At 41.9% G+C, this 22,622-nt stretch overlaps 2 protein-coding genes across 2 annotated transcripts; both read right to left on the bottom strand.

The window, feature by feature from the left end:
• Positions 1 to 404: 404 nt before the first annotated feature.
• On the bottom strand, positions 405 to 6,321 carry LOC120030358 (phospholipid scramblase 2-like). Its single transcript, XM_038975740.1, has 8 exons — positions 5,877 to 6,321; positions 4,847 to 4,924; positions 3,903 to 4,360; positions 3,718 to 3,760; positions 3,309 to 3,529; positions 1,500 to 1,661; positions 1,072 to 1,233; positions 405 to 918 (listed from the first exon to the last, which is right to left on the bottom strand). Exons 2-8 carry the CDS (start codon positions 4,857 to 4,859, stop codon positions 859 to 861), a joined length of 1,119 nt encoding a protein of 372 aa, XP_038831668.1. The 5' UTR covers positions 4,860 to 4,924; positions 5,877 to 6,321; the 3' UTR covers positions 405 to 858.
• A 6,266-nt stretch (positions 6,322 to 12,587) lies between these two features.
• LOC120030390 (PHD finger protein 23B-like) lies at positions 12,588 to 22,199 on the bottom strand. The gene is made up of 5 exons (XM_038975780.1): positions 21,656 to 22,199; positions 20,537 to 20,568; positions 20,311 to 20,403; positions 15,114 to 15,750; positions 12,588 to 14,566 (listed from the first exon to the last, which is right to left on the bottom strand). Exons 1-5 carry the CDS (start codon positions 21,681 to 21,683, stop codon positions 14,373 to 14,375), a joined length of 984 nt encoding a protein of 327 aa, XP_038831708.1. The 5' UTR covers positions 21,684 to 22,199; the 3' UTR covers positions 12,588 to 14,372.
• Positions 22,200 to 22,622: the final 423 nt, after the last annotated feature.

The raw sequence follows: 22,622 nt of genomic DNA, 5'->3' as shown, positions 1-22,622 counted from the left end.
TGACATTTCCAGCTACAATAGTCATTTACAACAATGTATTTCTGATCCATTTGATGCTATTTTAAATGGACAAAAAAAAAAATGCTTTTCTTTTAAAAACAAGGACATTTCTAAGTGACCCCAAACTTTTGAATGGTAGTGTACATGGTCATTTTACAAAATCTAATAAAGCAGCTAATACGACCACAGCTTCTACAGTTACTATAGTAGTGTATTGCAAGTGTTAATCCTATAAATCTCTTTAAAAGTACTAGACTAATCATGAAATTACCTAGATTTCTACAGTAATAGTTTGATGGCTGGTGCAGTTCAGATAGATTAGTGTATACATTTGGCTTACAAATAACATGTTGATGTAAAATATACCATTGCACACGGACAAAACAGAAATCGCAAAGAATGTGTAAAGTTAGGTTAAATATAAAACTGGAATTTTTCCATTAAGCCTAGTGTTCTGAACCCCACATCAATGTTATAGAAAACAAATTGAAAATATAGATATGACAAAACATACCGTAGATAAACACATTCCATGCAGAGAGTGGAGAAACCCATGAAAGAGAACTAAAGCCTATGTGTCATAGACCAGTTACTGATTCTTACATTTGGATGGATACACAGAAACAGTCCAGAGAGGGCATTTTGGCTCAAATGTAAGCTCATCATCAGTTAAGGCCTCATGTTGTGTTTCACACAAAGACTTCTGGGATTGGCACGGAATGACAGTGTCCTCTAAGCTTTTGAATAAGGAAGGAGTTTCTTATAGATTCTGAAAAAAGTGGAGGTTCCGAACAGGATCGGAAAAACAGACTGCATTGACTCAAGGGCTCAGTCTTTCTTTCTCTCCCCTTTCCTACGTTATGAAAAGACGGTGTTGCGCTGTTTTGCGTTGCCAACCTTCTCGAAGAACATGAAATCCTGTGAAGAGGAAAGAAATGTCAACTAAATTTCCTCCAACGACTGCCCATCTTATCAGCTCAGTTTTAGGCTTTACGCCTGCAAAGCTCTGGAATTAGAAAAATCTAACATTTTCTTTAATATATCTTTATTTAAACAGATGGATGGACTCACGATGAGGAAACAGGTGCCCATGAGCACGGCCTTCATCTTGACGTCCAGGTCCATGGGGAACTGGATGCCAAAGTTGTCCGTGTCGGTGAAGACCTCCTTTATCAGGCCACTCCACTGTTTACTGATGCGGCCGATGGACTTGCCTCCATCTTTTCCCGTCAGCTACGAGGGGGCAGCAAAACACATGGGTCAGAGACAAAGATTTCTGGCCGCTGCACCTCATCACTACTTCTGAAAGGACTGGATGGGTGTGTAGACAATAAAAGCTCAACTTAACCAATCTTTTCTGGTCTAAAAGAAAAGTCAAAGATTAGGTTTGTTCTAGTTAAATAGGACGGTTATCAACTGATTTCACCCAAAGAAAGCGAAAACTCAAAATTGGCTTCACATTGGACCAGCGCTTTCACCCTCGGTTTATCACCCCTCACCTTGAAGTTGACGTCCCCGCAGCAGTTGCAGGCAAAGCAGGGTCCCTCCAGCTTCATTACAGTCTCCTTGTTGGCCCCCTTGATGGAGAACTTGGGCACGCAGGGGTTCCAGTCCTGGGACACATAACCTATGGTGGTGCCAGGCGGGGCTTGGACCTCGAGCTGAGGGACACACACAAAATTTGAAAGGTATTTGACCATGTTTAAAATCAAACTTCGGTCCGTACACTGTGGCTTTAAATAGCATGTGCTTGGATTACTGCAGATCTCGCTTCCGCAGGTAATATTGCACTAATTTGATGAGTGCATTGGCGTCGCAATCACTATCATGACAAAGGTAATATGCTTCACATGGTAACTGCGGGCCTATGTCTCCATAGATGCTGAACTAATGTGTGAAACTGCAGTCATAAGGGACGTTCACGTCTCATGGGAATGTACTGTAGTGGAGGTCTTCACGAATCCACCTGTACCCAAATACCCGAGACCCAATCCGGGACACGAGCGGTTCCAGATCCAGAATTCAGAATTCTAAATAACAACACAGGTAGGATTGTCATGGGTCTCTGGCATGTGTAATTTTAACTGACCTGTCCAGAAGGACCTATACAGATCCGAGCGCAACTGCTGCAGTAGATAGAGAGAGAAATTGTACCACTTATGCTGCTGCTATTTGCTTTTCACGAGAGTGGCGCGTGTAGCTTGTTGTTGTTGGCCAATCATACTGTAAGTCATCAAAGCGACAATGGGCTAGTCACAGAGCCTCCGTGTGCAGCAAAAGTTAGGAGATATCTAATCAATGGAAGATGGAATTAAAAGTTAAAGGAGAAGGATAGGCTACAACAACCAAGAGCCAACAGGTAGGCTGCTTCTTTATATTCTGAATGGAGTTGTTGTTTGTAACTGTGTAGGACGAGAAAGCTCATGCAGCTTCAATTAGCCTAGCTAGCTAGATAGCTTGGTTAACTAGCTTCCCCCGGTTTGATGCAGTCAAGACAGGTACTACGTAATCATATTGGACGATAAATAACCTAGCTATAGCAGCTATTAGTCTACTATAGCACGAGTCGGCTTGGTTGGTTGCTGTCTCTAGTCTCTCCTCCCTGTTCCCCATGTTACTCGATCACGTTCAAAGTAGACTAGACACATACAGCACAGCCCGTGCTAGAGCACACCTCTCGCTACCTTGCGCTTTATCAGCTCTGGTTAATAAAGTATCTTAAAAATTGTCTAGTTGTCCCCAGGTGAGTTTAGAACAGGTCTCTCGCTATATTTAAAACATTTTATATATGCATATTGGATCCGGATGGAAAAGCCCAAGGTCCATTTAGGTATGGGGCCAACTGTTTGGACCCGTGAAGGCCTCTATACGGTAGGCAGCCTGCCAGCAAACGTGAGTCAATAGAGAGAGCATAAAGGTGAAGTGATGGCACCAGATCAAGACCGTCTGGGAGAGGGTTCAGACTGACAAAGGACCATTAAGTGTCATTCATGACTCTTTACAAAGCACAGTCTAGGGAGTTGGTAGGACAGTCCAAAATGGCTTGCAGTACAACAGTTTGCATGCATTTATTACCAGCATTAACATTAGCATCATTCATTTGTAATTCATACAGAGTTGTATGGCAATGCTAATACTAATTTGAGGGTAAATAAACCAATTGCATTTTAGGTGACCTGTCCCTTTACTCCTCCTCTAACACATTAAGACTCAATATGATGGTTTTATGTTTTTTTTCCTGATTTGGGTCCCGTTTACATAGACAAATATTTGACTGCTTTGACTCAGGGTTCAGCACCCCATCGTACCTCTTGCAGGCAGCAGGGAAACCAGCAGGAGGCACAGCGGTAGGGTCGTATGAAGCGGATGACCTCGCGGTCCGTGTTGTCCTTGATCTTCATGTCGAAGCTACGCAGGGCGCCGCAGCAGTTGCGTGTGCAGCAGTCATTCTTCTCCTTGGCCTTGTAGATCTTCTGACCCAGGCTGTTCTTGATCTCGTACTGGTTGTTTGTCTCAAAGCCAATGAACGCTGAGGAGAGGGGAACGGAGGGAGGAGAAGGAAGAGGGGATGGTGGGGAAGGTGAGAGGACAGAAACGCAGGAACGTAAACAGGAAAACAGTCGTTTGGTGCTGGTCACTTTCTCCTCATGATTTATCGATTTTTACAATGCCTTTACTTCTGTTCTCTCTGTACTCAGATAAGACTAGCAAGATCACCTTCCAGCAACTCCACTTTTTGGTGTATAAGGATCTGGTCAATCTGAAATGCAGAACAGAGTATGAGAGATATGGAGAAAGAGAGCGCATGGAAGAAAAACACCAACATTACACAGTGATAACAGATGATGTTTGTGAAAGTGTATTTGACAGCCTGTTGTGCTACTCTTCCCAAGCAAACCTACCTGTGTTAGGTACTCCAGACCAGGTGGAACTCCAACAGGCACAACTGCTGCAGGGGCTGGGGAGATGGCTGCAGGAGGGCCCGAGTTAGGTGCACCGTATTCAGGCCCAGGCATGGGACCACCATACCCTGGGCTGGGGCCCATCTGAGGTGCACCGTATCTGGGCCCAGGCATGGGACCACCATAGCCTGGGCTGGGGCCCATCTGAGGTGCACCGTACTCAGGCCCAGGCATGGGACCACCATAGCCTGGGCTGGGGCCCATTTGAGGTACCCCGTATTCGGGCATGGGCACAGGCTGGTACATCACAGGCTGGCCTGGGTGGGGTTGTTGGTGGTTGTAGCCCATATGGAAGCCAACCGGTGGGGGAGCATGGTTAGGGTCACCATACCCACCAGGAGGAACAGGGTAGGGGGCCGTGGAGTAACTTCCAGGACCCTGGTGAGGGGATGGGTAACCTATAGGAGGAAATACATACAGTGGGTATCATAAATATATTCATATTGACAAAGATCTACACATGTATATGGAGTTATGGATGCAAATATGTGGGGAGCTTGAACTGGGGTTATTAATGCTCATGATGTGCATTGGAGATGTGCATTAAGGAAATAACTGTTTGCATAACAAAAGGAGGGCCATATTGATAAACACCAACGGATTCCCAAACACTGCACCACTCATTCAATGGAAACTGCAAGGAAGAAAGGTTCTTTAAAATCAGTCAAACATGGTCCGAGCTCATTTTCCACATCATTATCCAAATAATCTTCAAAGCTTACATCAACATATTCAGCCTTTTACATGCCAAGCTCTGGTTAAAAATTCTTAACTCGAATACATTGGAATAATAGCATTATACAAATCCTAGTGGTGAAATACCAAGGGGAAAACAGCAACCCCAGTATAATATCTAAATCAACAGTGGTGTAGAAGACATTTACCTGGGGCTGACATGATGTCTTAGTTAGTGGACGCACAGTGGCTAGCAGGACTTCCTCTCTTGTCCACTCCCGTAGTCTCTATGGAGACAAAAATAAAATGGTCAGTGGTCATGGGCTGTAAAAGAACAGAGCAGAGAGAGCAGGGTAGTTGTGAATGAGAGGGAGAATGACACTAAAACATGTCCACCAGTCCAAAACAAGACAGCTATAAAATCAAACTGTCTCCTTTCATATTATCCAACATAAAATCTAAAACATGCATCAATGCATGTGGTTATGCGAATTGTTTGATACACAATACAGCATACCCAATAAGCAAATAAGTCTTTCATTTTCTTTTGCTTTGAGATGTATAGAGGATGTGGGAGCTGTGAGCTAAGTCAGGGGTCAGGTATTTTCCACTTTGTATATTATTCCAGTCACATACATTGAGTTAACTAGTTATTTTCACAATACAGTAATCCAGGATCCAAAGCAACCATTTTATAAACATGGTTTTAGATGATTCAGAGTATATATTCCAAGCACAATAACCTTGAATTCCGAGCCCTACCAATCCTCTCTGTGTGTTTGTTTCTTGTCATCATACCTGAGACAGAAAAGGAAGCGACAACCCACTCGTTGTTGTTTTCTGGTTCAATGAAAGTCAATGAACTAAGTAGACCAGACCCAGCGGTTCTTGCATTGGTGTCTATGGGACCAGAACTGACCTTTTTGTTATGGTAAACTATCTTAATTTACCCACCATCTTTGATCATACCTCACTGTGCTCATTCAAGGGGGATGGGTAAATAATCTTGAATAGCCTATAACAGGATAATATATTCATATTTTACTAAGCACCCATAAAGAAACACTGTAAAATAGGCTAGATTTCCCACTGCTCAATATCACCACAAACTCTAAAGAAAAAATTGTGACCTAATGTTTTCAATCATGTTGAATAACTAACAACTTTTTCTGGCCTGTTGCTGTCTGTTTTCTTTAGTTTCGTGAAAGTAATGGAAGGAAGATGGCAGGAATCTCTTACCTTTCCTTAAACCAAAAAGGAATTGCTTGTTGTTTGGTGGTTCTTGGCCAGAAGAACCGAGGAGAATGTGAAGAATCCTACTTGCTTTGACAGTCTTATTTGCCTATCAGTAAACTAACGTAGCAGGCGTAAAATAAACGATCGGCTAAACAACTGTCTTTGTATCATACGAAACCTACAAGCGTTGCTGTCATTTCGGTGTAGTTTGTGCAATATCTCCGCCCCTTTACTGGCTGTCACAAGATTTATCTAATTGTGGATACACAGGTTTACGGAATTTAAGACAAGAGGGTAGTTAAATATAGGTGAATACTTCTATGTGATAGAAATTACACTGTGAACGGCCCGACAAATTTCAGCAGCCAATAATATTTTCTGAAGTGCACATCTGTATTAATGCGCACTGTAAAGTTCAACGTTATGGCGACTCTCTTCGAAAGCTGCTATGATGTAGCCCTGGACCAGAGCTAACTAAAATGTACGGTAGTGCGAATCCTCATAGGTCAATTTTTTACAGCGAAAGCAATTTTATTCCTTCAGAATCCTATCAAAATTAAGTCGACGTGTAGTTGTTACATTTCAACAGGCTTTCATGGTTTTCATTAGCCTACTACGTCATGTTATTTTTTGGAACTTTGACGTCGAAGGAATATCCATCCACAAGAGGACGATGTCGACTTATTTAAGGGCTGTTAAATCTTACATCCACTGAGCAGTTGACTCAATGATTTATACATGCATAGTTTTAAATGATATTTTGTGAGCTAAACATACAAATAAAAAATGACAAAATATATTAAAACATTTGACTTAAAGTATACTTTTTTAGGGATTGCTAATGTTACGGTCTCCACTACAACAATACAAATACTTAAATACATGTAATTTCGTACTTGAAACATTTAATTGAAATACTGTAGAATAACATTCATTCCGATTGAGGACTGCTCCTACTGGGGAGTGCCAGTAGGAGCAGGGCCGACCGGAGGGCCGACCGGTGGCTTCAAAGCCTCTCAATGGCAATACATAGCATCAGCAATCCAGGGTTTATACAGTGCATTTGGAAAGTATTCAGACCCCTTGCCCTTTTCCACATTTTGTTACGTTACAGCCTTATTCTAAAATGTATTAAATTGTTTTTTTCCCTCATCAATCTACAGACAAATACCCCTTAATGACAAAGCAAAAACAGGTTATTTGAATTTATTTGCTAATTTAAGAAACATAAAAAAACAGAAATATCACATTTACATAAGTACTCAGACCCTTTACTCAGTACTTTGTTGAAGGACCTTTGGCAGCAATTACAGCTTTGAGGCTTCTTGGGTATGATGCTACAAGCTTGGCACACCTATATTTGGGGAGTTTCTCCCATTCTTCTCTGCAGATCCTCTCAAGCTCTGTCAGGTTGGATGGGGAGCGTTGCTGCACAGCTATTTTCAGGTCTCTCCAGAGATGTTCGATCGGGTTCCTGGACATTCAGAGACTTGTCCCTAAGCCACTTCTGCGTTGTCTTGGCTGTGTGCTTAGGGTTGTTGTCCTGTTGGAAGGTGAACCTTCGCTCCAGTCTGAGGTCCTGAGCACTCTGGAGCAGGTTTTCATCAAGGATCCATCTTTACTTTGCTCTATTCATCTTTGCCTCGATCCTGACTAGTCTCCCAGTCCCTGCCGCTGAAAAACACCTCCACACCATGATGCTGCCACCACCATGCTTCACCATAGGGATGATGACAGGTTTCCTTCGCTTGGCATTCAGGCCAAAGAGTTTCATCTTGATTTCATCAGAACAGAGAATCTTGTTTCTTATGGTCTGAGAGTCTTTAGGTGCCTTTTGGCAAACTCCAAGTGGGCTGTCATGTTCCTTTTACTGAGGAGTAGCTTCTGTCTGGCCACTCTACCATAAAGGCCTGATGGGTGGAGTGCTGCAGAGATGGTTGTCCTTCTGGAAGGTTTTTGCTCTGACATGCACTGTCAACTGTGGGACCTTACATAGACAGGCGTATCCCTTTCCAAATCATGTCAAATCAATTGGATCTACCACAGGTGGACTTCAATCAAGTTGTAGGAACATCTCAAGGATGATCAATGGAAACAATAAGGCTGTAACGTAACAAAATGTGGAAAAAGTCAAGGGGTCTGATACTTTCCGAAGGCACTGTATGTAGCCTAAATACTGTAGTTGGCCTATTACCTAGAACATATTAGTTATTTTGTATAATAATAATGTCCAGTAATACTTTGTCTCATGTTGACTCATCTTGGATTTCATCATCAGTGATATTGAGAGCAGAGACATGCATGCTCTGTAATATATCAGCCCTTGGTCTAAATTTGGCACACACTGTCATGCAGGATACTTATAGAGCAGCAGACAGGGGGTGGGGAAGCATGGGGAAGTCATGCTGGACACACACTTACAGTAAAACACACACACGGACATTTGGGTGGAAGAGGTGATCTGAGTCGAGCACGGATCAACCACATACACACATAGACACACTGGTAATGACAAGCAATGCCCCACGTTGTGTCTCCATAGCTCTGTGATAAGTAAGGTAATCAGCGCGGCCTATCTAGTCTCTGCCCCTGTTGACAGACTACCAGGCGGGCCTATCAGGGACCACATTCAGTAGGCAGGGCCGTCAGTTTATTTTTGCATGGAGATCAATCAGCACTGGTTCTAGAGTCTATGTTTGGTGGTTCTAGCGGCCCCAGAATATAAATAATTGGGACATCGGCGGGAAAAGAGGAAAAGTGAAAATCTGTCAGACCTTTTGTACACTCCATGCAAGGCCCTTTGGCCCCCTCCTCTATCTCCCTCCCTCGTTCACTATCTTCCCATTGTTTCATATTTCTGTGTATGAGTGTGTGCGTGGTTGGAGGTCACAATCCGATGCTGAAATTAAGCGAGACAAGGTCGTCAGGTTTTCCAGTTGGCCACACACACAGCATAGACTGACCTGATGCTATCACTCACTGTCTCTGTCCGTCTGTCTGTCTGTCTTCTGAAGCCACACTTGTACACAGTACTGACCAGGTGATGGCTTATGGTCTAGGATTGAGAACAGGACATAACATTTACTTTTTGGTCCACCAGCCACTGTGGTTGGTAGATTTAAATATCTACCAAACCATTCTAAATTTTTACCGTACAAAATATATATTTTGTTGCTCAAATTACTGCAACAAAACACAAAAAAATTGATGAGCATGCTTTGTAATGTTTCTAAAACAATAAAAACATCACTAGTAAGAAGTAATGTAAATTATATCATAAATAGGACTGGTGAAGTTATGTCACTAACAAAATGCGGAAATGTCTGCTCTACTCAAAAATACAACCAACTAGTTGCAGCATTATCGCAAAAATGGAAGAGGAAAGGGGAGAAAGTAAGGAACTTGTCTGTCGGCCCAGCATTAAAGACCAAAATTGCCTAAAGAAAATGTTGATAAATAGAAAAGTATACCAGTTTTGTTGAAGGACCAAAAATGCATACCTGTCCCATATAGATTACAAAATAGTTGGGAAGAGATTTCCGATGTACCAATTCCATGGCACATGGTTTATGAACTGATCCTCAAAACAACTCTGTATTCAAATTTATTGCAACTAATAGAATGTTATACAGTACCAGTCAAAAGTTAACACCTATTAATTCAAGGGTTTTTCTTTATTTTACTATTTTCTACATTGTAGAATAATAATGAAGGCATAAAAAACGTTGAAATAACACATATGGAATCATGTAGTAACCAAAAAAAGTGTTAAACAAATCAAATTAGATGTTACATTTTAGATTCTTCAAAGTAGCCACCCTTAGTCTTGATGACAGCTTTGCACACTCTTGGCATTCTCTCAACCAGCGGAATGCTTTCCAAATGTTCTTGAAGGAGTTCCCACATATGCTGATCACTTGTTGGCTGTTTTTCCTTCACTCTGCGGTCCAACTCATCTTGTCACACCCTGATCTGTTTCACCTGTCTTTGTGCTTGTCTCCACCCCCCTCTAGGTGTCGCCCATCTTCCTCATTATCCCCAGTGTATTTATACCTGTGTTCTCTGTCTTTATGTTGCCAGTTCATCTTGTCTTACCAGCGTGTTTTCCCATCTCCCTGCTTGCTCAAGTTCTGTTTCCTAGTTTCCCCGGTTCTGACCATTCTGCCTGCCCTGACCCCGAGCCTGCCTGCCGTTCTGTACCTGCCTGACTCTGACCCGTTTACGAACCTCTGCCTGTCCTGACCCCGAGCCTGTCTGCTGTTCTGTACCTTATTGACTCTGCCCTGGATTATGGACCTCTGCCTGCCTTTGACCTGTCTTTTGCATGCCCCCTGTTTGGGTCAATAAACATCTGTGACTCTAGCTGTCTGCATCTGAGTATTATCCTGAGTTCTGATACATTCCAAGCCATCTCAATTGGGTTGAGGTCGGGTGATTGTGGAGGCCAGGTCAACTGATGCAGCACCCCATCACTCTCCTTCTTTGTCAAATATCCCTTACACAGCCTGGAGGTATGTTGGGTCATTGTCCTGTTGAAAAACAAATGATAAGTGCAAACCAGATGGGATGGCGTATCGCTGCAGAATGCTGTGGTAGCCATGCTGGTTAAGTGTGCCTTGAATTCTAAATAAATCACAGACAGTGTCACCATTAAAGCACCATCACACCTCCTCCATGCTTCTTGGTGGGAACCACACATGCAGAGATCATCCGTTCACCTACTCCGCGTCTCACAAAGACCCGGCGGTTAGAACCATAAATCTCAAATTTGGACTCATCAGACCAAAGCACAGATTTCCACCAGTTGAATGTCCATTGCTCGTGTTTCTTGGCCCAAGCAAGTCTCTTGTTATTATTGGTGTCCTGTAGTAATGGTTTCTTTGCAGCAATTCGACCATGAAGGCCTGATTCACACAGTCTCATCTGAACAGTTGATGTCGAGATGTGTCAGTTACTTGAACTCTGTAAAAAATGTATTTGGGCTGCAATTTCTGAGGCTGGTAACTGAGTTTATCCTCTGCAGCAAAGGTAACTTTGGGTCTTCCTTTCCTGTGGCGGTCTTCATGAGAGACAGTTTCATCATAGCGCTTGATGGTTTTTGTGACTGCACTTGAAGAAACTTTCAAAGTTCTTGATATTTTCTGTATTGACTGATCTTCGTGTCTTAAATTAATGATGGAGTGTCATTTCTCTTTGCTTCTTTGAGCAGATCTTGCCATTATATAGACATGGTCTTTACCAAACAGGGTTTTCTTCAATACACCACCCCTACCTTGTCACAACACAACTGATTGGCTCAAACACATTAAGAAGGAAAGAAATTCCACAAATTCACTTTTAACAACAAGTACACCTTTGGTAGCCCTCCTTTCGTTGACTGTGTGTTTTTCCAACTAGTATGTTTTTGGATGATATCAGAATGTGAGCTATTTCAGTATATTTTGATTGTGTTACTTATTCAGCAACTCATCAAGTCAACAGTAGAATGACAGTCATCCTCTATAAGAAGTTGATCAATTGTTAAATATCACAATGTGTTTAAAGCGTTCCACAGGGATGCTGAACCATGTCGACTCCAATGCTTCCCACAGTTGTGTCAAGTTGGCTGGATGTCCTTTGGGTGGTGGACCATTCTTGATACACAGGAAGCTGTTGACACACTGAACCCGGTGTGCCTAGCACCTACTACCATACCCCGTTCAAAGCCACTTAAACTTTACCCATTCACCCTCTGAATGGCACATATACACAATCCATGTCTGTTGTGTCAATGCTTAAAAATCCTTCTTTAACCCGTCTCCTCCCCTTCATTTACACTGATTGAAGTGGATTGTTCCTATTGTTTTGTACACTCAGTGTAGATCAATAGTATTATATGAACTATCGTTATTGCATGCGGTGTGATTGAACATGTCCTCCCTCTGTCTCCTCAGGATGTGAATTGTCTAGACCAAGAGTTCTTTCCACACCTGTCTGAGCTCACCTTCCTTTCCCCACTGGAAGACAACCCGGGATTGGGAAGAATGCCGTTCCAAGTCGGCCACCTTCAACGCCCCTCGGTAACACGTCCCTGACCCCATGGAATATATCTCCATCCATCATCACGGCAAACCCAAGGACAAGAGGTGAGACAATCGAGGAGTGGGCGATAATGTAACATTGAGACCAGGAGTAGCCACTGATGTAAGTGTAACAATATTGCAGTGCTGTGAAATGTACATCACTTTAGCCATTAAACAAGTCCAGTCCGAATTATTTAATATCTTTCTCTTTGATTTGTCTGTCACTCCAGGAGGAAGGCAACAATGCCTCTGGATTCTATTGGAAGCACCCTTACATCCAACCAGCAGAGCAGAAAGGTGAGAATACAGAACAGGGAGGACTGACCATCCTTTACTGGTGAACTGGCTTATTTGTATCCATTTGTGTTGCAGGATGAACCAGAAGACTACTGGGAATATATTACTGAATTATCTCCACTCATTCAATGCTAACTTTACGGTTCAAATCAGAATTCATTGTGAATGTTAGTTGGTTGTTTTGTAAAGATGAATTCCCACAAATATGTTTGAAAGCATGTTAATATTTATTTACATTTAAGATGCTGTATTAACCTGCTTAGACGTTAGGGACTGATCACCCTCTAGTGCATTCCTTATATTTACCATATTTACCTAAGTCACATATATTGGGAAAACAAGAGAACACAGGTGATCCCCAAAAAAGAAGTTTTATTTTTCAAGCTACAGTTAAAGAAAAACAATACCAGAGGCCGAAAATATAACATTTGCTTGGCTTTTTTCCCCTCTCTTTTCACTTTCACATATGTACAGTTATCGAAGAACAGGGTATATACAGAGAATTGAAGGGAAGGGTGGTAGAGAGAGTGCATTTGCTTTTTGGGGACTAAACATGACTCTCCCACCAACAAAAAAAGCAAGGTAAAACCAACCAACATAAAAGGACCTGCCACGACTCTGGTGATATCAACTTACTTTTCTGTACAATACAAACAGTCTACTTTGTTTCACGAATGAGAATTATGAGGGTGAGGGATTTGTATGTTCTCTGATTTGGAAGCAAATCTCAACTAGCGTTTTCTGAAAACTTTTAAACAAAAAAAATGATAACATGAAAGAAATACAAAATATATATTTTACAACCATTCATGCAAAAAGATGTTCAAGCCACTTCTACAATGTGAAGTGGCTCCAACTTTTTCCGTCACGACAGTTTACAACAATCACCCAAACCAGAAGTCTCTAATGAAAAACTAAACGCACAAATGTGATTTTTTTTTTTTTTTAAAGCACAGAACAAGCATTGGAGGAATTTGAAGTCTGTCGCCAAGTCAAACCGCAACCAAAGGGTAGTCATGGTATTCCATTGTCATGCGGAGGGAACTCAAAGTAATCAAGTGCTGATGTAGCAGATGTTGACCCACTCCTCAAAGTTTATTCTGCACCAGTTAATAAAAAAAATGCTTTAAAAAAAAAAAGGGTGAATAAAGCAAAAAATATTTACTGGTTATGGGCTGGATCGAAAAACTTTACAGCACAGCCCTTAGTTTATAAGTTAGTGTATTAGCAATTGCCAAAAGCAATTAACTTTCAAATGAAATAACCACAAAAAAGGGGTGTTTGGTTTCGGCTTGACTTTTAGTGCACTGTTGTAGCACAAGTTTGTGCATATTTCTATGGAATAGATTGAACATTTCAAATTTTATATGCTATTGATTGAGTCAGAAAACCTCTAATGAGAAATCTTATAGGGGCTTAATGTGGTAAGCGGTACCGAGTGTAATAGACAGAAACTAATAAACAAATGCCAAATTGAAAGCGTACATGAGAAAAAAGTAGCAACAAAAAAAATCTCAACACGAAAGACACCCTTTCTAGACCTAAAAAGAGAAACTTATGGACAAAAATAAACATGTTTCTTTTCTGGTGTGGCAGTCGCATTTAACACTGGTTAGGGTCTGACAAAAGTGGATGTACCATTATAAAATACTAGCTTTTTTCTTTGAACGTTGACAGACAGAAAAGCAGCCCATCAAATGTCCTAAATAAATAATTATCTATACCTTGTCATGCACCTTATGCTATGACCTTAATATGAAAGCCAGGAAATGGATCTGTATGGTTGCCTTAGCATTTCAATGAAAAAAAAGTAAGCCAGTCCCAATTTAGTAAGACTACTGAACAAAAGGGTGTCTATTTGTATGTTACAGATAATAAAGCGATCTCCTTCCAATGTCTTCCTGTTTTAGTACAGTTTTCACAGAGGCAGAACGTGACAAAGAACCTACATGAATAAGTGAGGATGGTGATTGTCAAAAAAACACCTAGAAAATACTAACAATACAGTTGCCGTCCAGATGAGGGTTTACAATCAGCTGTTGGCATCGCAGAAAAGAACTTGGTTGTAATAGTACACAGAAAAAAAGGGTACATTGAAAAGGGATATAAGAGGGATATAGTCCCTCTCACCCCTCCATCTTTAGGGGTCTTTCTTTGGCCCCGACCGTCGCGTGTCCCTGCACTTGTGGCAGTAAAAGATGTCAGGGACGTTGGACTTCTTGATCTTGGCGCATGACAGATGGACCCACACTCCGCACTGGTTGCACTCGATCATCGGTCGCCCCGCAAATGGCTTGCCGCAGTAACAGGTGATCAAGTCCCAAGAGTCATCACCTGGGCGGGGAAGGAGGGAGAAGAGAGGTAAGAGGGGCATCTCATAGTGGGACAAGCAGGGATGGGTTCAGTGGGCACCTTACAGGGGCAAAGGTTTTCAAAAAGAAAAAGCTCTTCAACTGTTTGTTTACAGAGGTTATAAATTATGGCCCCCTAATTACTTGGTGTTTACTAAGGAACTACGTAGAAACAGCAGAAACAACAGCATTACATAATTATTACCCATGAATTATTCCTCAGTGACTCATAAATGCAATAAAGTACCTATTGTTACCAAGCAGATTCAAATTAAATACCTAATTTTCCCTTATTTATGTCCAATAAATGCAAACCTGGTCTGGGCCTCTTGTTTAGACCTCAGGGAACAGGTCAGTGCACTAATATCGATCCATTGTAAGCCAAGCAGCAAAGCATATTGCCAGGAAACAGTAGCCATACACTGAAGTGATGAGGCTTTTTTGATGGAAATGACAGGGCACACACTTTTACAGCAACAAAAATATTTGTGCTTTCTTGTCCATAGCGTGGTCAGTATGAAATCGCTTACCTGACTCCACCATGATGTCCTCGTCGGCTATCCATGTCTCACCTTCGCTCGAACTTATCTCTGCGTCCCGGTTGGAATCCTCCGCCTGCATCTTGGCCAGCCCCTGCATCCCTGCCTGCATCTTGGCCAGCCCCTGCATTCCTGGGGAGGAGACACTGTGCTCTTGGACCGAGCGCTCCCCGGGGTGGGCGTGGCCGGTCTCAGAGTCTGTCTCGCTTTGGGTGGCCGAGCTCTTAAGCTTCTTGAGGGCTTTGGGCTGCTTGGGATTTTTGCTGCGCTTGATGCGAGCCCTCTTCTCACCGCCACTGCTCCCGCTGTCAGCCGCACCACCAATGGCGGAACCCAATGACAACTTTTTGAGCTTTTTGTCCTTCTTGCGCTCTGCCTTGCTGGCAGCCTGGCTGTCGTACAAAGAGTCTTTCAGCCGCATCTTGTCCAGCAGGGAGCTGTCCGAGTGCATGTGGCGCATGCTCTTGCCCTTGTTGGCACGAGCCTTGTGGACAAACGTGTGGATGGTGTGCAGGTCATTGCCTCCGTCTCCCCAGCTGGGGCCCCCAGAGCTGCCGCCGCTTCCACTTTCCCCCGATGCCCCTGAGCTGTGTGGGGAGCTGGAGGACGCTGGCGACCACGGACCTTCCTACACAGCCACAGATGTAGAGAAAGACCAATGAGGGAAAAAAAACAGTATAGGACAAACAATACTTGATGCATAGGGTTATAAATGTTACTTAACCCCCTAGAGTTGATTGACACACCAGTACACCAATCTGTGCTACATAAAATTTTCCATCAAAATCAGTCAGTATAAGCTAGAGATATTGTTTATTGCATTGGATGAGTCTCAATCCACCTCTTCAGCCAGTGTCGCACTTCCGCATCTGCGGTTAAAGGCTGCAGAGCGGTGTTTGTCAGACCATGAGACATCCACCAAAAAATAAATACAATTATATACATCTCACACACATATATATATATTTTTTTAAATGTAAGCGTCTGCTTGTGTAAACGTCTGTAGTGTTCAAACTATTACGACAGCTATGGATAAGGGAGACTCATGAACACGAAGGTGTTCTCCGTTTTGCTCTACGACCCTCACAAGCATCAGGAGACTCGTCTGAAGTCCACCATCGATGTGCCAACTTCTGTTTGGTAGCGTCCGAACCGTTTGGGCTACAAACTAAATGGGACCCCACTGTAGAAAGGGGAGATTCTCCATTTTGCTCTACGAATGTCAAGACTTATTTCTCTCCGTTTTTTAAATATCTCCTAGATTTAGGACAGACACGTCGAAACCTTGTTTCCTTTTTTTACTGTCCTTTTTGCCATTTAAGATTGTGTTATTCAATGAGTTTCTGTGGGCTGGACCTCCCAAGTGGCACAGTGGTCTAAGGCACCGCATCGCAGTGCTAGCTGTGCCACTAGAGATCCTGGTTCGGTCCAGACTGTCGCAGCAGGCCGCGACCGGGAGACCCATAAGACAGCGCACAATTGGCCCAGCGTCGCCCAGGTTAGGGGAGGGTTTGGCCGGCAGGGATGTTCTTACCCCATCACGCTCTAGCGACTCCTGTGGTGGTCCGGGTGCAATGCACGCTGACACAGTCGCCAGGTGTACGGTGTTGTTTCCTCTGACACATTGGAGCAGCTGGCTACCGGGATAAGTGGGCGTTGTGTCACGAAGTGAGGCTTGGCTGGGTTGTGTTTCGGAGGATGCACGGCTCTCGACCGTCGCCTCTCCTGAGTCCGTACGGGAGGCGCAGCGATGAGACAAGACTAACTACCAATTGGATACCACGAAATAGGGGAGAAGGGGGTCATTTTTGGGGGGAGTTTATGGGCTTTAATAGTAAAGGCAAAAATAGATATTTTATCAAATAAGTACATTTTTAGATGTAAAGGGGTCCTAAAATTCAACATCAAATAGCTAAATTATCCATAGTATAATTATCTTAAAACAATTCCATGTCAGCTTAGCATCCCCCTCCAACATCTTAGACTAAAGAATAAAACACGTGCTTTCAGAAAGTATTCACACCCCTTGACTTTTCCCACACTTCGTTGTATTAAAGCCTGAATTTTAAATGGATAAAAAAAATTCTTTGGCCTACACACAATACCACCTTATATAATTTGTTTTTGTTTTTATACAAATAAATTACAAATGGAAAACTGAAACACCTTGAATCAATAAGTATTTTAATCCCTTTGTTTTGGCAAGCCTAAATCAGTTTAAAAAGTCAAGTGGTTTAACATGATTTTTTAATGACTACCTCATCTCTGTACCCCACAGTTATTTGTAAGGTCCCTCAATCGAACAGTGAGTTTTTAAAAAAACGTAGTGAAGTTATTACACTTTGGATGGTGTAGCAATACACCCAGTCACTACAATCAACATTGTAGTTACTCCACAATACTAACATAATTGACAGTAAAAAGGAAGCCTGTACAGAATAAAACCATGCATCGTGTTCACAACAAGGCACTAAAGTGGTGATCTTAACTGTTTTAAAACAGGGATTTTTTTTACTAGGATTAAATATCAGGAATTGTGAAAAACTGAGTTTAAATGTATTTGGCTAAGGTGCATGTAAACTTCTGACTTAAACTGTATATGCCTTTAAGTTCGAATCTAACCAACCATGTATTAGGTAAATCCAAGTTCCTGTGTGGCCTTTGAATAGTGTTAGTTTAAACTCCGCTGCACACCAAACATTTGCCCCTTTCTACTGATTTCAGCTTGATATCGATGGAAGTGATTAACATAAAGTGTTGCGTTACACTTACCGTGTCGGTGACCAACTTAATAAAAATGCAACACTTTAAAATGTAGCGAGCAGTCTTCTACAAATTGTCCTCTAACCAGTGATTGCATTTGGTTTTTGAGCCGTTTTAGTTAACAGGATCTGCAACCTTCCCTAGCCCCCCTGGCAATTGATTTCAACGTAATAATCGATGAGTGATTGACAAAACAGTGATGCATTTCTCTTTCAGTTTGGGTGATCCTGGCATCAAAATACAACATTCAAAAATGTAGTTGACGGTCCTGAGGGTGGTCAGTTAGGTCAAAAATATCTCCAGTTTCCATATGGTTTTTGAGTAGTGGTAGTTTCAACAATGCATACACCCCCCCCACCCACCCCCAATCGATGAGTGATTTATTGCCATTTGTCAAGGGTTTTGGGTGCGTATGCAGCTTATAAGGTGCTCTTTAAATATAAAGAAGTCATATGATTACTATTGTTGAACATGTGTAGATAGTACATTTTATTACTGCATATACTGCATATTGGTTATTGATTTGGACACAAACTGTTTGACATCGGGCTATTTATCAATATGCATTTTCAACAGGAAGCAGAGACAGCATAATTTTCAATGTATGCTTTAGGAATATAAATGGAACTTTAAACATTAATTTATAATGGTATTGTACTTAAATCAGGTAAAAACTGCTGAATGAGTACAAAAATGTGCTGTGATGTTTATTTTGATGATATGCCGTAAAATCACCAAAACAGGTTTGCCCTTGCTACTCTATAGTTTCCATTGGCACTTAATAGGCTGGACAATAGAAAGAGTCAAAATTCACCCAAGGCTGAAAAATGGCAAAAGAACGTTGCCTAAACTGGAACACTAGCGCGAGCCCATAGCTAATGAATGGAATCGAACATTCGCAGAGGCTGTTTTGACTGGAGTGACGCTTAGAATTCAATTTCGCCTAAATGGCACCAACAAATGTATCCCTTTTTATTTTACCACTACAATCTGTTCTTAGGACGAAACTGAAAAACAACTCATGTAGAATGTAAACATTCGCACCTTGGATGGTGCCAAGTGTGCTTATGTCTGCATAACGAGAAGTAGGGGGGAATCAACTTTTGACTATTCCTGGTCTAGAGATCGATGATAGCAGAGTACGCTGCCCAACCTTATGTAATTAGAAAGAGATTGATCCTGATTAAAATGGTATCCAATTCGAAAAAATATATATATATATATATATATATATACATACACACATTGCGAGATATTTGACAAAATAGACAGACATACCCGTATTTCCCTATAGTAAACAATGGGACGACCCTCAGAGTTCCATGAGCCGTTTTTTGTTTACATTTTAACTACAAACAACGTGGGGAGGTCTCATTGTCAACAATAGCGAAGCAGGCATTGTGACGTAAAACAAACTGGTAATAGAACGTACATAAGGCGAGTTGGTGCTCAATAGAACTAATAGGATAAGGCGGGGTGAAAAATGCCATAAAATAAGGCCTGTTTTTTCACGATTACTTCAAAACTACGGCAAGCAGCTGGGACATATGGTCATATTATGAAACTGGGCTCCACGGCGGATGCAATAAACTAGTTATCAGAAAAAAGCATTGTTTAAAATGGCATGTGTCCAGTCTACACAAGTCAACCCGGGTTGAGCTTGCCTAGGTAGGCTAGCTCGATTTGAGTTTTCACTTCCTCCAGAAATTAGAAATGTCATGTTGCTAGCTAGCAAGATGTTGAATAATTTAATTCGCCCTCACCATGCTGTAACTTACGTTACCACATACTCCTGCCAGTGCCAGACAGACTCAGACATGTATTTAGCTTTCTAACGTTAGTTAGCTAGCTAAAGGGTTAGCGTCGTCGCTAGCATAACAGATTAGCTAGCTAGCTAGCTAGCTAAATTCCTACTTTGTTTGCTATGACATTGGATTATTAGGTAGCTAACCAAGGAAACCAGACCACGGGTTTGATAGCTTGCTTTCAATACGACCTGGCCAGCTAAAATTCCTGCTAGCTCACGTTAGCTTGCTAGCTAGCGTGTTTCAACTCTTATTTGCTAGACAGCGTTATGTAGCTAGCAGCTAGCATTCGAAGGCTGACTTGTCACAAGTGTATTGTGTAGTGCAAAAATGAATGAAGGATCCAGCTATGGTGGTAATTCGTGTCATGTATGACTATCGCAGTACCGCTTGTCCACGTGCTAGCAAACAGCAACAAGCTCAGACGAGCTAGCTAAACGTGGTGTAATCATCCACTAGTGATCAGCTGGTGGTTGCATAGTAATGGCGTCACCAGCCCCAATTCTAATTGAACTGGCACCAGTTGTAAAACTGGGCTGTGCTGGCCCGGGTTTCTCTCGAGCCATCTTCAATTTGGCTCTAATTTTAAGTGCCAGTTGAAATGTGCCTAGTTAACCTACCTCTTTAGGATTGGGGATATAGCCTGCATATGCCAAGACAAAGTTGCAGAACTTGTTAAAGTCTTCGACGGTCCTCTTTCTCCTCTCTGGAGGCTAAAGAGATAAAACAAAACATGAATGAGCTCCACACATACATGAATAAAGCTAATAACTCGTACATGCATCACCAAATAGAATACTCATGTTAAGGGGGAGGTGAAATTGATCACACCGGAAGTCTACTTACCAGAGTCTCCGTTTTGCACTTCAATAACGAATCTGTATAAGAAAAAACAATTACTATACTAGCTATAAACTGTTTACATTTTATACAGTCATTTGGATTTTTTTTAAAGTATCCATTACTTCAAAGTACAATTCAATTTTCAGGTTATAATAACCTCACTCTCCACTGTGTCTATTTGTGTTCGGCCTAGAGATGTATCGAGAGAATATAGGAACAACTAGTTAGCTTGCTAATGCAATGAAAAACTGAACCAGACAAGGGTACTGCCTGTTTAGTTTGCTAGCTAACAATGTTAGCTAGTTGTCTTAAACGAGTGAATACCTTCGCTGCTCGCCAGTAACGATGTTAGCCAGCTAGCTAACGTTACCGCCAACAATGTTGTCTTTATATATATATATTTTTTTTTACAATGGGTCAAAAACTTAAATAGAGATGCAAAGACAAATTCAAGACTGTTATATTGTGCTTGGGGTGGAACATGTTGAGTCGTAACTAGCTGGCTACAGTAGGTTGGATAACGTTAGCGAACAAACTTGAACCATGCCATCCATGCATTGTGAGCCAGCTTTAGCAGCTGGCATGAGGAGCCGGCTCAACCCCGAATTTTGAACTTGGCTAGCAACCTAGCAGCATCTAGCTAACTAACTAGTTTACTAGTTACTGTAGCAATCTAACAAACAAAAACTGATAGTTGTTGAAGACATGTTCGTGGACTGGCAAAACAAAAGTCATTATGCCCCATTTTGTTAGAACGCTGTGCTTGCTAGCTAGTTACCGTTAGCTTGCCAGCGGTTATTTTACATTAGCCACATCAATGCCATGGTTAAGCAAACGTTAACTAGCTACGCTATCTATCGTTACTGCATAAAAACGCACAGTTTATCATCAAACTCTGCAAGGTAATATACGTTGACTGTTTGATACAGATTAAGTCAATCTAGCTACCTGACAGTTAATGTTAGTTAACTATAGCGACGTATTAGCTAACGTTAACCAACTAACATTGCGATTGAACAACCAACAGTTGCTTTACTGGGAGGCTTGAACAAAACCAACAATGTCCGCTAGCTTGAAAACAACTCTATATCAATTTACTATGTGAACTGACACTTAACGTACCTTGGTGTTCAGACATTATTTCAAGCATTGTCGCCTCAGCAACAAGGCCCGTTGTGGTGGTAGCTACCAGGTAGCTAGCAGCTGGGGTGTTTTTCTCCCGGCTTGACTGCTGACTGTGTGTGTGTGGGACACCCTGCCGAGAACGGAGGACTCAACAACTCTTCGACAAGCGACTTTCCTTGACTTTTTGGATTGTGGTCCCCAGTTCTAGATTGTTTAACCGGCTAGGTACAGACTAGCCAACAACAATTGCAGAAATAATTCCTTATCTGCCCGTTACCTAGCTAACAAGAAGCAAGGTTAGCTAGCTAACGTTACTAGCTAATTTCTTCGTCACAGCAGTTATATTGCATAAATATTCCTGGAAATCAACTAGTTTTTTTAAACTATCTCGCTAAGTCACCGGAAAAAAACTGCAGCAGGTGAATCCATCGTAAAAGACAAAAGCATTCAGGTAACACATTTCTTAGATGAAGTTTACGTTTTTCCATAACACGAACAAAATCGACTAGAATATGTATCGTCCCTTGCGCGCCTCACTCCAGCAAGGCATCTTCTTCTCTGGCATAATGGCGTTTGCAACGATTGGATGTGCATTACGCCACCTACTGTGCAGGTGGATAACAAAGACTCCAAAAAGGGAAAAAAAGGGGTAAAAATATTCATACAAACCGCCCCAAAAAAGTTTAACTAAACTAAATCAACATGCTTTAAAATTTGATTCAGGGTCAGAAAGATCCTGTGAGGGTGGGACATTTTCTGGCAACAGTAGTCCTTCCAGTGCTTCTGCCGTGAAGTCTTGGAGCCCAAAAACGTTTTGGCTGCAGATACAATGATGTGAAGTACAAATAATAACTCTGGCTATAAATGCTACAAAATTCACCTTTCACAATGAGTGTATCCAGATCTCTTGATTGACGTAAAAACATTTGCAATTGGTTGTGGTGCATCCACCACCATATCTTTT

The sequence above is a fragment of the Salvelinus namaycush genome, chromosome 36 (assembly GCF_016432855.1).
Source record: "Salvelinus namaycush isolate Seneca chromosome 36, SaNama_1.0, whole genome shotgun sequence".
In the NCBI taxonomy this organism is placed as follows: Eukaryota; Metazoa; Chordata; class Actinopteri; order Salmoniformes; family Salmonidae; genus Salvelinus; species Salvelinus namaycush.
Note: the sequence above shows the minus strand (reverse complement) of the source record. Positions and strands in the feature narration are given on the sequence as shown.